At 41.6% G+C, this 15,183-nt stretch overlaps 1 protein-coding gene across 5 annotated transcripts; it reads left to right on the top strand.

Annotated features, from left to right (window-relative positions):
* The first annotated feature begins 35 nt into the window (after positions 1-35).
* On the top strand, positions 36-10,123 carry ZUP1 (zinc finger containing ubiquitin peptidase 1). 5 transcript variants are annotated; one of them, XM_075087499.1, is made up of 9 exons: positions 37-400; positions 2,486-2,602; positions 3,466-3,575; positions 4,366-4,534; positions 5,990-6,178; positions 6,500-6,668; positions 7,344-7,495; positions 7,938-8,086; positions 9,320-10,123. In XM_075087499.1, the coding sequence occupies exons 1-9, from the start codon at positions 130-132 to the stop codon at positions 9,365-9,367; spliced, it is 1,374 nt and encodes a 457-aa protein (XP_074943600.1). In that variant the 5' UTR covers positions 37-129; the 3' UTR covers positions 9,368-10,123. The 5 variants fall into 5 exon arrangements, with proteins under 5 accessions (XP_074943603.1, XP_074943600.1, XP_074943599.1 ...); XM_075087498.1 differs by having other exon boundaries at positions 7,866-8,086; XM_075087503.1 differs by having other exon boundaries at positions 187-276; positions 7,866-8,086.
* Positions 10,124-15,183: the final 5,060 nt, after the last annotated feature.

The raw sequence follows: 15,183 nt of genomic DNA, 5'->3' as shown, positions 1-15,183 counted from the left end.
GGGCTCTGCGCGCGCGAGCACCCGCCCTGGGATAGGGAACGACGCTTCGCAGTCGTGGTGTGACGTGCGGCCGTTGGGCGGAAGCGCGAGGGTTTCGTTTCTCTGCGGAGGTGGTGGTTGGGGGCGGCGATGCTGGTGTGCGACGTCTGCGGGCAGCCGCTGCCCGCGGAGGCGGAGGGGCGGTATCCGCAGCGCACGCACCCGGACCGCCAGCCCCGCTGCCCGCTCTGCGCCGCCGCCGCCCCGGGCTGTGACGAGCTTCGCCGGCAGGTCGAGGCGATTCCCCAGGGGCCGGGGCCGGCGGGCCCCGAGTGCCCCCTCTGCGGGGAGGCGGCGGGGCGGGAGCTGGAGGCGCACGTCAGGGCGCGGCACGGGCACCTCCTGGGCGCCCCGGGCACGGGTGAGCGGCGGCGGGGGGCGTCGCGGAGGCTGGGGCTGGGGCTGGCCGCGGCCACCCCGGTGGGCGGGCAGCGGAGAACCGCGCTAGGGTGCGCTGCCGCCTGTGCCAGGGGGTGACTGCCCGGGGGTGACGGCAGCGTGTCGGGGCGGTGCCGCAGCGCCTCCGCCGCCCGGTTTGCGTCCCGGCGGATGCAGCTGGAGGGCCCCGAGACCGCTCGCGGCGGCAAACTGGGGGCGGCGAGCGAAGGCGGTCGAGGGAAGTCGCATGGAAAGGGAGAGCGAGTGAAGGCGATGGGGGCGTCACCTGGAAAATCTGCCCCAGAGCAGGGCTGAAAACACTGCTGCAGAGGAACCTGCGCTGTGCTGCGTGCCCCAAATACACCGTCCGTGTCAATGAAAGCACACCGCAACGCTTTCGCGTGATAGGGGGGTGGTTTTTACCTCTTTGGCATGTGTTCGGTCGCAAAAGTTTAGCTTTGCATCTTGAAGCCTGCTCTTTGACAGGATCCTGTAGAGCAGCTGCAGTACTTGTTAGGGAAAGGCGGCTCTCAGTTTGAACTAGAGACTTGGGAAGGATCCAGCACTGAGGCGTTCTGAAGTACTAAACGTCGATTTGGAGACCACAAGGATATTTTGGGGCATAAAGTTGGACTAAAGAAAACTTTTATTTGAATATTGTATTTTATTTTGAGCATGGTCAGAATTTTATTGACTAGCTATCCATAGTTGCTGGTAGCTGTTTCAGAAACTTAGTAATGGCATCTCTGCTAGTGGGTAATTCTCTTAGAAGACTGTCATTCTTGATGTAACAAGTTATGTACACTGGCAAGAAAAACAAATGATGATGAGGATGCAGATTGGGGCAGTATAATCAACCACACTGCATATTCTGTGATTAAAAATATGTTTTCCTTAAAAAAAAACCACGACAGAATAATACTATACTTCTGTGGTGCAAATAACGCAAAGCTTGAATAAGTAACTTGCTTGCCTGCATGCCTGTTTCTATTTTCAAAATAGATGCATTAAGGGTGTTTTAGTTTTTTTATGTACGTAGCGTGTTTCAGGAAACTATATGTTTGTGGTGTTATGCAAAATGTCACTGGTGAATGTAGATTATTGTACAATCGAGTTTCCCTCCAGCCAGTCATGACCTTTTAGCTTGGGCGGATGCTTTCCAGAAACAGCTAACATAGCAAATTAATTCCTGTGTTTTGTAAATCTAGGAAGTTGCAAGCAAAATCTAGGGACTCAAAAGGAGGGCAGTAAGGATGGAGTCACGTTATTCTCTGTGGTGTCCAGTGACAGGCAGTGAGCACAAGCTGAAATGTGGAAAATGCTATTTAAAGACGAGAACACCTATTTTGTTTGGTTTGTTTTGTTTTACTGCGAGAGTGGCCAAAGGCTGGACTGAGTTGTCTGGGGAGCTTGTGGAGTGTCTATCCTTGGAATTGTTCAAAAACTGACTAGAAAAGGCCCTGTGTAACTTAACCTGTTTAATATGTCCCTGCTTTGAGGGGCTAGGTGGTCTCCAGACGTCCTTTTGAACCTTACCTATTCTATGGCTTCTTTGCCCTTCTCTGGACACTCTCCAGCACTTCAATGTCCCTCTTATAGTGAGGGGCCCAAAACTGAACACAGTATTTGAGGTGCGGCCTCACCAGTGCTGAGTACAGGGGCACGATCATCTCCCTGCTCCTGCCGGCCACACTATTCCTGATACAAGCCAGGATGCTGTTAGCCTTCTTGGCCACCTGGGCACACTGCTGGCTCATGTTCACCTGGCTGTCAGCCAGCACCCCCAGGTCCTGCTCTGCCCGGCAGCTCTCCAGCCACTCTTCCCCAAGCGCATAGCATTACATGGGGTTGTTGTGACCCAAGTGCAGAACCCGGTACTTGGCCTTGTTAAACCTCATAGAATTGGCCTCAGCCCCTCGATCCTGCCTGTCCAGATCCTTCTGCAGAGCCTTCCTACCCTCAAGCAGATCAAGACTCCCACCCAATTATGTTAGACTCTGTATCAGTTGGGGTGATTTTCACAAAAACCAGGGATTGCATTAATCGAAAAACTGCATTTCTTTTTCAGACATGGAAAATGTTGAACAGCTATACGAATGTCCAATGTGCAGTCTTACCTGTACAAACATTCAGATTCTTCAAGAACATGTAGATTTACACTTAGAGGAGCAAAGCTTTTCAGAAGGTACGTGAAAAGATACAGGCTTCATAATACTTGAAAGTACTTACAAGTATTTGCGTGTTACAGTATAAAAATCTCAGCCAAAATTTAAATATTTCCTTCTTTAGAAGGGGAACTGGACACATACATAATGAAGTTAAGATAGTTAATAGCAAGTCCTATCACTTACCCAGGTGCTGTACTTAATTACACATGCTAAAAGAAATATTTTTCTATGTATGCTTTTTAAGTAAATGTAGTATTAAGAATGTTAGCCAAAACTAAAACTTGGAGCAAAAAATGTTTAAGACAGCCATTACATACATGGAATTTAGAGTGACACATTCCAGTGTGATGAGCTGAAAATCTATAGCTTAAAAAAATCTTCAGGTTTTTTCTCAGTTCTTTTCTGTAAATGCTTGTGCTGGTTCATTAGTCACAGCAATAAAGGAATCAAAATTAATTTCATTTATTAACATTGCTAATAAAATCCTAGCGATTACCTATCCAGTTCTCCAATCCTAAATTTGGTTTTGCCACTTTGTTATGAGACTGCTGACAGTCATGCTAGAAGCTAGTAAGTGTGTGGCATTCAAGAAACTGGGACTTCTTGCTAACAATGAAGTGAAACAGTAAACAAAGGCTGCTTTCTAGTAGTAGAGGTACAGGCATTACTTGCCAAGTAATTGCTCGTGTAACCTTGCTTAAACTTTGTCCAACTCAAGAGTCTAAATCTTGATAGACTGAATGCAGTCAGTTCTGTCTAGTGTTCCTTGCTAATAGCTCAAAAGAGTGTGGGATGCATCTCCTAAAATTAATGCCCGGATCCATCAGGGCATTGTTAACCTGATGAAGTCCACTCTATTTGTAATGTTATTCCTGGGTAGGTGGAAACATAAGAGATCTAGAACTGGCTCAGCAACTACAAATGGAGGAAGATAAACAGCAGAGATCAGAAGAAGAGAAGCGAGAAAGGGAAGAATTTAAAAAGCTTCAGGTACAGTATTATTTCTACATGGTAAAATTTTGAACAGTTGTGCCGTTAGAAGCTGTGTATCTTGGAACCGTAATGAACTGGAACAGACATACCAGGTCAGACCTGTGCAGTCAGACAGGCTGTGTTGAGGTGGTGGTGCAGCAGTGGGTTGCAGGCAAATGCAAGTTCTTGGGCAAGCCCGATCCTGGCACAGGTGCTGGGCATGCCTGCCTTGAGCTACTTAGCTTTACTGCTTTGAGTGGTGCTGGCTCAGGATGGGGCCAGGTGCTCCCTGTGCATGCTGTGCTGCTCTCACCAGGGGCCCTGGCATGCCTGCCTCCTCATACTGTGCTCCATACAGCTCTAATACTCTGCCTTGCGGCACAGCCTGGAGCATATTCCCTGGCAGGGTGTCTGAGGCCCTGAGCATCCTGGCTATCCTCTTCCTGGATACCATCACCTGCTCCAGTGACCATTCCCCTGCTAGGTCCTGCTTCCCTCTCCTTCCCACCTGATAGCTCATTTCTTGCTCCCTCTGCTTCCTGGCCATTGACTGCCTCTGTGCCAATGGCTGTCTGCCCAAGAGGGACCAGAGCAATGTGCCTGCTCTTCCAGTGTGGCTTTCCTAGTCCCACTTTCTTATTTGGGTGTGAAGCTTGGCCTTCAGCTCTAAAATATCATTAATCTGAAGTTCTTATGTGTCATTGTTCACTGTTTGTCGAAGTTACTGGTTGTACATTCAACTTCTCAAGATTACTAAAGGTGAATTTTAAAAATGTGATTTAAATCATGCACATTCCATCCCTAACAGAGACAGTATGGCTTGGATAATTCTGGAGGCTACAAGCAGCAATTCCTAAAGAATATGGAAAGGGAAGTTGATAGAGGAAGGATGCAGCCTTTTGAATATCACAAGAGAAAGGCTGACATGATGGAATGTTTGGCTTTTGGTGTAGATGATGGGAGGACAAAGACTTCAGGTAAAAATGCTGAAATTATACAACTAACACTGTACTTTTTCGACCCAGGTTGTAGTGACCAAACCTCTCTTCAACAAAGCATATCATTGGCTCTGTAATACTGGTTACATCATAATTCTAATCCTTATTTTTTAGATCAACCTATACCATTTCAGTCCGAAACTAATAAGGAAATGAAAGCTTGGTATATTTCTAAACTTTATTCTAATCTGGAGACTTTTTCTTTTTTTCTATGGAACCTTGGAACCAAGTTGTCTGGTTAAGGGCCCGAATACAATATGTATCAAAAGATGCAAGTGTCTTATTACAAGTTGGTTGTCCTTGAGTGTATGCTTGTTTACTACTTAGTGCTCATTGGTTCCTAACCTAGTGTAGCTGTTAAAATTTACAGTACCTTTCTATCTTGTGTTTCAGTTAGTTGTAGTATCCTGTAAGCTGGTCCCAGGTAAGCACAGTGTTCATCTGATTGCAAAGTCCAAGAGAGGACTGGGAGGAGCAGATATCAGCTTGATACATCTGCTTTGAAATGTTTTATACTTGGTGCAGAAATACAGCGCTAGTGCATTTCATGTCCCTTTTAAAAGGCTTCCTTGTCTTCACTTGCCAAGACCACAGTTCAGAGCTCTTTCAGTTTACTGCCAGTGGTTCTGGCTTACAAGATATCTATTTGGTTCTTGACAAGTAAAATAAAATTTCTTCTATAAAATGTATTGAGTGGAAATAATACATTTAAAGTTCTCATTCTTGGGAATGATTTAGACTTGAGAGAGGAATTCAGAAAATAATCTGTGATGGCTATGGAATGATTGTCTTCACAATAGCATGGCAATAAAAGGCCTTTGAGAATGTATATATACAAATTGGAGTGTTCCCAAGCATGTTCTTTCATGTAACAAAGGAGGATTTGGAATATCCTGCAAGTGGATTTTCTTAAAATATTTACAGTAATTCTCAGATTCTGTGCCATTTCTTTTTCTTGTCTCAGTTTCTCCAGTAAAAATAATTTGAGGGGAATAAAAGGATTACGAGGTATTCACAAGTATTTCCATGTTTATAAGGGGTGGTTGTACTGGAGGTGGTAGTGGCATGGAAATGCTTTATTAGTTACATTACTCTTCCTGTTTCATTGTAATAGTATCTGTGCATATCACTGTTTATAATGTAGTCCAAGCTGTTTAATTTAAAATATTAGTAGTGTAGCAGCAGTGGAAAAAAACCCTTGAATTCTACAAGCTTCATAGTGCATAAATTCATCACAGAATAGGCCGTTGAAATGGAATAGGTGCAGTGTCCACTGTTTTTGTGATTTGGGTTCTAGATGTAACATAGGATCACTTAAAAGTTTTAAAATAAATTGTCTTAATCTGTATCTCTCTCAAGCTGGGGAAAGAATCTTTTTCTGTCAAATTTTGTAGTTCATTTTACAGATAAACTTTGTATTTGATTGTCTTTTAGGAGTTATTGAAGCATTGTGCAAGTACTATCAGAATGAAAACAAAGATGTGAGGCATGTGTGGCTTTCAACAGGAGTAGATCACTTCCACTCATCTTTGGGCGACAGAGGCTGGGGTTGTGGTTACAGGAACTTCCAAATGCTCCTTTCCTCACTGTTGCGAAACAGCTTGTATAATGACTGCTTGAAAGGTATTAAACAAAACACTGCCTGTTTGTTTCATGTACCTTGGATGACAACCTACTGACTGAAGTTTTACCTTTTCATTTACACAGCAAGGCTTACTTAGGTCAATTATACCTATTAAATGCTTGTTATACTGCTGCAGCTTACTGTGGAAAGAATCAGAGGGGTCAATACTGGCAAGGCATAATGTGGTAGAAGTTTTAGCTTTAGTGTGTTTGGTGCACCTTTGTAACATTAACTGCCTCTTTACAAAAGAAGCTGAATATTTTTAATTAATAGACTATTTCAGTAACTGTAGCCACAATTGAAAAGCTTTTCTGTTCCAGATACTACACTAATTCCTAGTATACCAAAGATTCAGTCCATGATTGAAGATGCTTGGAGAGAAGGCTTTGATCCTCATGGAGCATCTCACTTCAACAACAGATTACATGGTTCCAAAGCATGGATAGGAGCGTCTGAAATTTATTCACTGTTAACCAGTCTCAGGATAAAGTAAATATTGTTTTTTGTTGTTGTTATTGTTATTTTTAAGTGCTTTGCCCTTAAAGGGCAGACCTGCCAGTGGTGTGACAACAAAGCCACCTTAGTGGCTTTAAATTTAACCAACCTATAAACACATCTAATTGGGCGCAGCATAAAGCTGTGTAACTACTTATGCAGGAACATAAAGCGAATAAATACTTAGATCATTGAGGCTTGGTGAAGAATTATGCCGCATACACATAGAATCAAACATTGATTAAATCCTTAATTTCTCTAGAAGTTTCTTCTTAAGGGGAATCTGAATTTCAGCTATTCACTCGCATAATTCTGAAAGCTGTTAATTGGATTATCTAGTGTACATGTATCAGTTACACAAAAAAATCAAACATTTTAATTTTTGCAAGCTTCACAAGTTCTTGCTAGACTGAACAGAGCATTTCTTTGTTATAGGATAAATCTTACAGTTTTGAACAGCATGTATTACATTGCTTTGTAATTGTGTGTCCCCTGTTCCTGTACTTAAAAAAAAAAAAAAAAGTGGTAATGACCACTGGATGCCTGGAATTGTTGTGTTTACAAAACATTCTTGGTGCAGGAGGAAGGGAGGGACTGAGAGGTGAAAAAGTTATTTTTAGCAAACAACCTCCTTGAAATATTATTGTTTTCATTCTGAATGTTCCGTAGGTGTCAAATAATTGACTTTCACAAACCGACTGGCCCTATGGGTACGCACCCTCGTTTATTTGAGTGGGTTTTGCATTACTATTCTACAGATAATGAAGGTGGTGCAAAAGTAGTGTGTACTTCCAAGCCACCTATCTACTTGCAGCATCAAGGTCAGTATCATGATATGCTGGTTCTTTTCAGTTGTCTGTTTTTCTTTAGATGTGCTGCAGTTCAGAGCATCATCTTATATTCCTTCTTAATTTAATTGAAGGCATGGCTTTATTTTCTGTTGGTTTTTGTTTGTTTGTTTTTTAATTTGTTTATTTATTTAGTAAGAGCAACATTGAAGTCTGTATTTTTATTGGATGGAAGAGCTGGGTGTGACTGGGGCCTCAACTTTTTAACATCTGCTCTTCACTTGTAACTACCTTATCAAACTTCAAGTAGTATCTTCCTTGATCTGAAAATAAGTGGTATGCTGTGAAGAAGTAAATGGGATTTATGTGTCCTTAAAATACTGAAAATGTATTTTGAAATTAGGTCACAGTCGTATTATTGTTGGAATAGAAGAGAGGAAGAATAAAACCTTATGTTTGCTACTGTTTGACCCAGGATGTCCTTCCCAAGAAATGCAGAAACTGCTAAAACAAAACAGTGATGGTACTGGTCTTAAACTACTTCAGAAATTTGTGGGTAGCTTAAAAAAAAAGCAATACCAGATAGTGGCTGTAGATGGTGTACTCTCATTGGAAGAGAAAGCTGTAAGTATTTCAGAAAATAGTTTCCGTCTAAGAAAATTTAAAATAATCTGCATTTCTTCTTTAATACTCAAATGCATATGTGTATATGGTTGCATGGTGAATTTTTTTCATCTCTTCACTTCCCTTATTGTTCTTCTCTGCTGCTTTCTGCTTATCATCTGAACTGAGTAATCCTAGCATATCAGTACCAAAAATGTTTTGCTTGAAAATGCATGCCACTGTGATGTAACTGACAACTTCTAAGTCTTTTATAAAGCTTGCAGCCATTTGCACATTAAAATTAGGCTTCTTTTTTCTTAATTTTATTTTTTTACCATATTTCCCCCTAGGTAACTTATTGTGGGCTTATAAGGTACTTACAAAGCATTCATAGTCCAAAATTTTGTCCAGGGGTTTTTATTGCAACTTTGTAAAGCTATGTGGTGTCTATCCTATCAGCCTCTGAGAGCAGAAGAGCAAGGCGCGCAGACACTGACATGTCTCATCAGCTTGGCCGCTAGAACTCGTGCATTCTGCTTTCTGAAAGTACTTAGAACTTCATATATTTAAAACACAGCTCTGAGCAACTTACATGTCTGCGCTGTCAGCATTTTTATGAATCCTATCCACATGTTTCACTTTGGGCATTGTGATTTTTTTTAAGACCTTAGAAGTTTTCAGCTGAATGTCGGATGTGACTTTTCTTTCTTAAGCTTTCTCTTTCCTACACTAACAAGTTGATTCTGTGGAACCATGTTCTGAATCTGTGGTGACTTATCAACACTGTTCAGCATGTTCAAACATCAGGACAGACTTTTATTTAAACTATGAAATAGCTGGTGACTGAGTCACCTTCTCAACTGTAACATCTGTATATTGAAATGAGGTGTCATCTTAGGTGTTTTCTGGCCCTGAACACATCAGAAATAGCCATGAAACACAGCTATCCTCTTTTCCTCCTGCTGGAAAAAGCTTTCCAATTTCAGGACACAATAAAAGGAAGTGTGTTGTGTGGGATTTGTGCGGGGTGCTTTGTTTGGTTTGGGGGTTTTCCCCTCTATTCAAAGGTTTAATTTGTATTTAAAAGTATCAGTTATTTAAAATTCTGTCTTGAAAGCTCGCATTTCATTAAGGTGAAATATAACTCCTTATACTCGTTAAGCTTACTCAACTACTGATTTGGAAAATGCTCTTTAAAGTGGTGTTTTCATTCATGAAATTATTCTCTTTCCCTTCTTCCCACCTATTTTTAAGGCTCGCTGCCATGCTTCTCAGGTCTTAACATCAGAGAAGATTCCTTAAAGGATGCCTTTATTACCTCTTGGAATCTGCTGGATGCAAAACAATAAACCTCTGGACTGTGACCCTAACGCAACAATTTCTAGACTTAAAACTAAGTCTCCATATGTGGTTGGGTGCTCTAGAGATGCACAGCACTAGAGTAAACCTGTAGTTTTGATCTTCAATCAAAATTCCACCCTCCTGATGAATCTGTAACTCTGAAGTGTTACAGTTCTTGTCTTACTAGAAAATTTGCTATTTTCTAGTTGCTTAAATTACAGAGCAACATCTACCATCCCGTAGCAAACCGTGTACCATAGCAAAATGTCAGTAAGCAGTGGATAGAGATACTATGGAACTACTTTATTGGAGTGCCTCTGTAAATATATTTATGTAGACCCTGGCCAATGCTCTTTCTTACCAAATGTGATCAACAAATATCTATTATGCCTCGGCAGATTCTCTTGCAACTATTTGCAAAGAACAGAGGCAGTTCTATGATTTCTTATGATACAGTCTGTTCCACCAGGGATTAGTTTACTGCTGAACTTCTTTTCAGTTAGCTGGCTTCTCTAGATATATCACTTGTAAATATGAATGTGTGTGCTTATGCAGTGGATCAGTGTTGGCACTGGCTGTGAGGTCTGAGATAGCTGGGTCCAAAGTGGGCTGCGTGTGCTCTAGGGGCTACGCAAGACAATCCATTGGGGTATAGGAAGAAAATGTTTATTTTGTACCATGAATTAAATAAAATTAAAATAATATTTTTAAAAAGTTTTTATTTCATCTTTATTTCATCTTTTTTTAATCTTATTTTTTAATTTCTGGGTTTTTTTCTGTATATTTTATAATGTTTAGCCCCTAGGCTTCAGAGGCATCGCAAAAGGACATTTAAACTGAGCGTTGACTAGGGTCTCCGTCGTGCAGTTAGTGCCATTTAAGACACTGGAGCTATCTGCTGAGGCAAGTATCTTGGGTGTTTGAGGGTCCCTACTGTCTCTTAAGACATGCTGCTCTGGCTGAATGTAAGAGTCATGCCTCTCCAGCACGGCAGCTGGAGGCTAGGAGGGATGGTTGAGTGCAAATAGCAGGTCGTGCCTTTGTTTAAGCAACTGAATCATGCTGTGGCATCCATTTACTGTGAGTTTAGACACTTCCCTTTCATTTAGACTCTTACATGCTGACACCTAGATGTAGGTGTAGTTCTACCATTAATCTGTTTGTTTCTCTCACGTTTAATATGCTCTGGCAATAAGAACTAGTAATCTTTTTGGAAGCAGTGAAATACATGAGCGTGCAAAGATATTACAACCCATAAATCAGTAATTTTTCTGAAACGTGCATGAAAGTAAAAATCTTAATTATGAAAATGCATGAATTCCTGTAGGTATGTAGTAATGACCTATAACCTGTGGAAGGACACTGGAGGGGCAGAGGCTAGGGACAGGGTTCCTGGGAATTGGAGGACACCAGCTCCCACATTAGCCCTGGTGTGTACGGCACATGTTCTTGTACCATGTGAGGTTTTGCAGCTGTGCGGTCATTTAACCTCTCATGGATACACTTCGATCTCTGCACTGTTCGCTCACCTTCCCTGTGCCAGGGGCTGACTGTTCCTGGCAGAGGCACTGCTAACTCCAGACTGAGCATGTTCTCTCCCAGCGTGACACTGTGCCTGGATGTGCAAGCCTAAGAAGCAGGAACTGCAGCTCAGCCCCCGCCCTTCACTGATGTGTTCAGACTGCCATTGGGACTAAGCTGGTGTTTCAGTGAAATGCTGTAATGCTCCAAATTTGAAATATCTCTCTGTACTGGCTTGTACATGCTGTTTGATTCCTACGTAGTCAACGCGGGGCAGCCGGGTACTAAGTGAGCAGAAGCCAGGGCGTCTTGCTTGATCCAGCTGAAGATGCCTCTCAAGGGCCTTTGCGATGGCGATTCCTGGCACTGCCTGGACAGTGACCAGCCGCTTGAGGTGTTTGATTCTTTGTGTAAGCATGACCTTATGCCAAGATCCCAGTAAATTTTGTTGTCTTTGGTTTTTTGGGCTTTTGTTTTGGGTTGTGTTTTTTTTAACAAGCACTCTGGGAGTGTCAGAGGAACACAAGCCTAATTACATTTTAGATTTATTAAGGTCAAGGTACTGGTGTCCCACTTGTTTCAGCTTGGCTCTAGGACTGCCATGTAAAGGTCTGACCAACCAAGGTAATCATTGTGTAACAAACAATAGCCTTCTCATGGAATTGCAGCTGGGGGAGGGTAATGGGGTAACTTTCAAGCATCAGCTGGGCAACACTGGAAAAAAAGCAGTGAGTTAACAAAATGTTAAAATAAACCTAATGTGACCTAGGACTACAGCCTGAATTGCCACCAAAATGTTTGTCCTGAGAGAAAGAATGAGTGTGCTGGGGCTTGATGCTAACTAAAATAACTGCTTCAGGGATGTTGCCTCTTATCGTCAGACTCCCCTGGGTTCACAGAAGCTGAACTTTTAATCTTCTTTGCAAATAGTTGCCTCAGAGAAACAACGGGATCCTGTTCTGATGTCTTTGCAAGACCCTGAATGTTTGGTTAGCTGCTTGGTGAAGAAACTGACAGTGTGTTCCTGAAACTCCAAGAAGGACTTTGATCTGCTTTTTTCTTCCCAGGCAGCAGGGCAATGAAAGGAGCAGTGCGCTTTTGTAACCCGAGGTAAATCACGGAGACTTGTCCTTGCTGGGGGTCCTAGCCACGCGCGTTCAGCTGCCCACTGTATTTTCTGAAAATGTAGTGGAGTGTCTGCAAACCTACGCACGACAGAGCACAAACTGATGGCTGAAAAGCCTCCTGAGTCTGCTACACATAGAGTGCTGAAGCACTTTATTCGTCACAGGGTGTAAACTAAATCTCGGAAGTTTCAGGTGATTGAGTATCGTGAAAATTGTCACTTGGGTTCGTCGGAAGCTGTAACTGTTTTACCATGATTTTGAAAATGTGTTCATTTCTCCTTGGGAACAATGTAAAAACTCTCTGTAGATTTGAAATTTTGGGGATAAAGTGTTCCTTTTTGTCTATTTATGTTCAATTTCTAATGACTGTCCAAATACTTTTTTATGTACTATAATATTAAGAACTTACAGAGACTTTAATGTGAACATTATTTTGAAGCAAAAGAAATCAAGTTATCTAATTCTAGTATGCTAGTAGTATTCTAGTAATTCTACTATTTAATTCTAATTCATACTGCTTTATAGATAAGCATTTTTAGATTAAATGTTCCTAACTGAAGGTTCCAGTGAAAAATGTGGGTTTTGGTGACCCCTAGGTTTTTCTCACAGAAACAATTTTAACACATTCTAATTATTCTCTTGGGCTATATGGCAGTGACTTTCACTGCACCCTCCAGCCCAGAAAGTGATGATTTCCTCTGCGCAGGCAAGAGCTCACCTCCATGGGGTGTTTTCTAGCAGGTTATTTCAGTGCTGTTCCTCTCCTTTCTACAGGTGGCATGGAGGCATCCCAGGGAGTCGTGCAGGAGGCACTTGTAGACTGGAGAGAAGCGGCAACTTTTAATTCCATCTCATGGTTATTTCATAATAGTCTTCATATGCAGAGAACGTTCAGACAACACTGCATGAATTACACTGCGTTTTCCATGCAAGCACGTCAAATAAAGGGCTTGCTTTCTGTTTTTTAATGGCAGTCAGATTCCAGAGATGAAGAGTTTAGAGAAGGGTGTTACTATGAGGAACCACTGCCATTTCAGCCCTAATTATAAAAACAGTGTTCTTCATACCATATGGGAGTCCACAATATTTTTCAGGCTCCTTTAAATCAAACAGTATTTTCAAATGCTTGAAAACAGAAGATACCTCAGCTTACAGAGGAATCGAGGAGAAAACTCAGTTCTTTGTCGCTCTTGCCCTGTTGTGGAGGCTGGCAATATAATGCTTGTCAGATGACAGGTGAGCCCGTGGCTGATGTGCGGTGCTATCATAGTTTACCAAAATATAATGCACAGATAAATTCCAATTATTTATCACTTTTTTACCTTTAAATGCATACGTTGACTTAGATATCTGAAACCAAAGGTAGCGGTTAAGGGATGAGTTTATGAGGTACTGTTGTACCTAAATAAATACCACCATCATCAAATAGCCTTCGGGGGCCTTTATTTTCTTTCAAGAGACTATGAGGGCTCAGAGTATTTTGAGTTTAATATTTTCTGAAGAAGAAAAGGCATGGAAATAAGGGCCAAGAATCTATGGCAGGGGTTTATTTTAAATAACATGGACCATCACCTCATTTGTTTGTTACGCACTTGATTTACCATTTAGCTCCAGGAAAGGAAAGAGCAGAGAGGTAGGAGAAGTTATATCTGCAACTTGTTTAGAGATAGTGCATTATCAGCCCTTGTCCATAACACATGGTCCCAGCATAAACTTCTCTTCCTCCATGTGAATGGTGGATTTTGGAGCTTTTGAAGCCTTGCTTCTTCCCCTTCCCTCCTCTACCTCCAGAGCCTGCCAACAGGAAAAAGAAAACAAAAAGCAAACCAAAATGGACAAATAAAGTTTCAGCTCAAGGCACTGTTCTGTTGGATGTGGACTGGTAAAGAAACTGTTTTTGACGGAGGGTTTACTTGTGTATCCATATACTATAAATCACAGTGGGGTCACATTTGCAGCTCTTGCAGCTCATATAGCTGTGTAAATGTACAAAGCTACCTACCTATTGGGTGTGTCACGCCTATAGTTTTGCACCAACGGAAGGGAGGGTTGTGGGGTGACAGACGTGGTGAGAAATGACCTCACATCCTCCTTCTTGTGGAAGTGTTAGAGTGCAAGAAGGAGTCCATGTCTAAATTCCACAGAAAATTTTTCTGCAAATGTCACTACCTGGTTCTTAATTTGATACTGTTTGAAAAACCCAGATTTATGCAAATTAAAGTAAGATCAATAGCTCTTCCTTACTTGAGAGTTTTGTATATTTCAGTCTCTTGTACACCGTGTTGTGTGAGCAAATTAAAAATAGGCACAATACGTTAAAGAATATCACTGCACTTATCTTCCCCTTCTTAATTTCCTTGTGGGTAAGGAAGAGGATATTTAAAGTCATATTTATGGCTGTATCAGCGTCAGAACCATGATTTGATCCATCCATTGACAACAGAATATTCTTGTTAAAAGATGTGAATCATCTGTAACAGAAGAATAAATATAATTGATAAAAATAATTGCATGATAGTAACAAACAAGCAAGGATTTTTGTCACCTTTCCAATCCCTTCCCTTGCTATCCTCAGAAGCAGGGTTATGGAGTGAATTCTACTCTGAAGTTTGGAATTTTCTTTCACGTGTATTTTTCAGGCAATAATTTTCCTCACAAGGATATAATTTCATATCATGTTTTCACTACAGCTTTTTTCTCATTTACCTTTCACCTCAAACTTACAGTGTAACGTAGGCAATGAACTGTGACTTTAACTGGACCGTTGGCTACATGGTAACAAAGGCCAAATCATATTCTTAGAAGTGGGATCACAGTGTGCAACACTTACCAGGCAAAAACATGCAGAGCCTTGTCCTCATTCTCAGTTGTTCAGCAGTTTACAACTGAGTAGTATTTTTCATTCCTCTGTGGACAACTAGTGGCCACAAGATTACAGCTCTGGTTTTTGTGTGTTATGTCACCTGTAATAGAATATGTGGCATCTAAGCTTAAATTCCACAGGAAAAAAGCCTGTGTCTTTTGCCGTGGTTTAACAAACTGGAGAGTCTGCAGAATTTTGAGAAAAACAATTGAAGATCTTAAAGACCAAAATCAGCATTAGCCCATCAACTCACCTGGAAAAGAATC

The sequence above is a fragment of the Phalacrocorax aristotelis genome, chromosome 3 (genome assembly GCF_949628215.1).
Source record: "Phalacrocorax aristotelis chromosome 3, bGulAri2.1, whole genome shotgun sequence".
Lineage (NCBI taxonomy): Eukaryota > Metazoa > Chordata > Aves > Suliformes > Phalacrocoracidae > Phalacrocorax > Phalacrocorax aristotelis.
This window is presented reverse-complemented; position numbering and strand designations above follow the sequence as displayed.

Excerpts from the sequence above, each read along its gene's own strand:
- ZUP1 (XM_075087498.1), top strand. The coding sequence starts at position 130 with ATGCTGGTGTGCGACGTCTGCGGGCAGCCGCTGCCCGCGGAGGCGGAG. Across the intron at positions 401-2,485 it reads CCTGGGCGCCCCGGGCACGG|ACATGGAAAATGTTGAACAG; the intron begins GTGAGCGGCGGC and ends TTTCTTTTTCAG. Across the intron at positions 4,535-5,989 it reads TGGGAGGACAAAGACTTCAG|GAGTTATTGAAGCATTGTGC; the intron begins GTAAAAATGCTG and ends ATTGTCTTTTAG.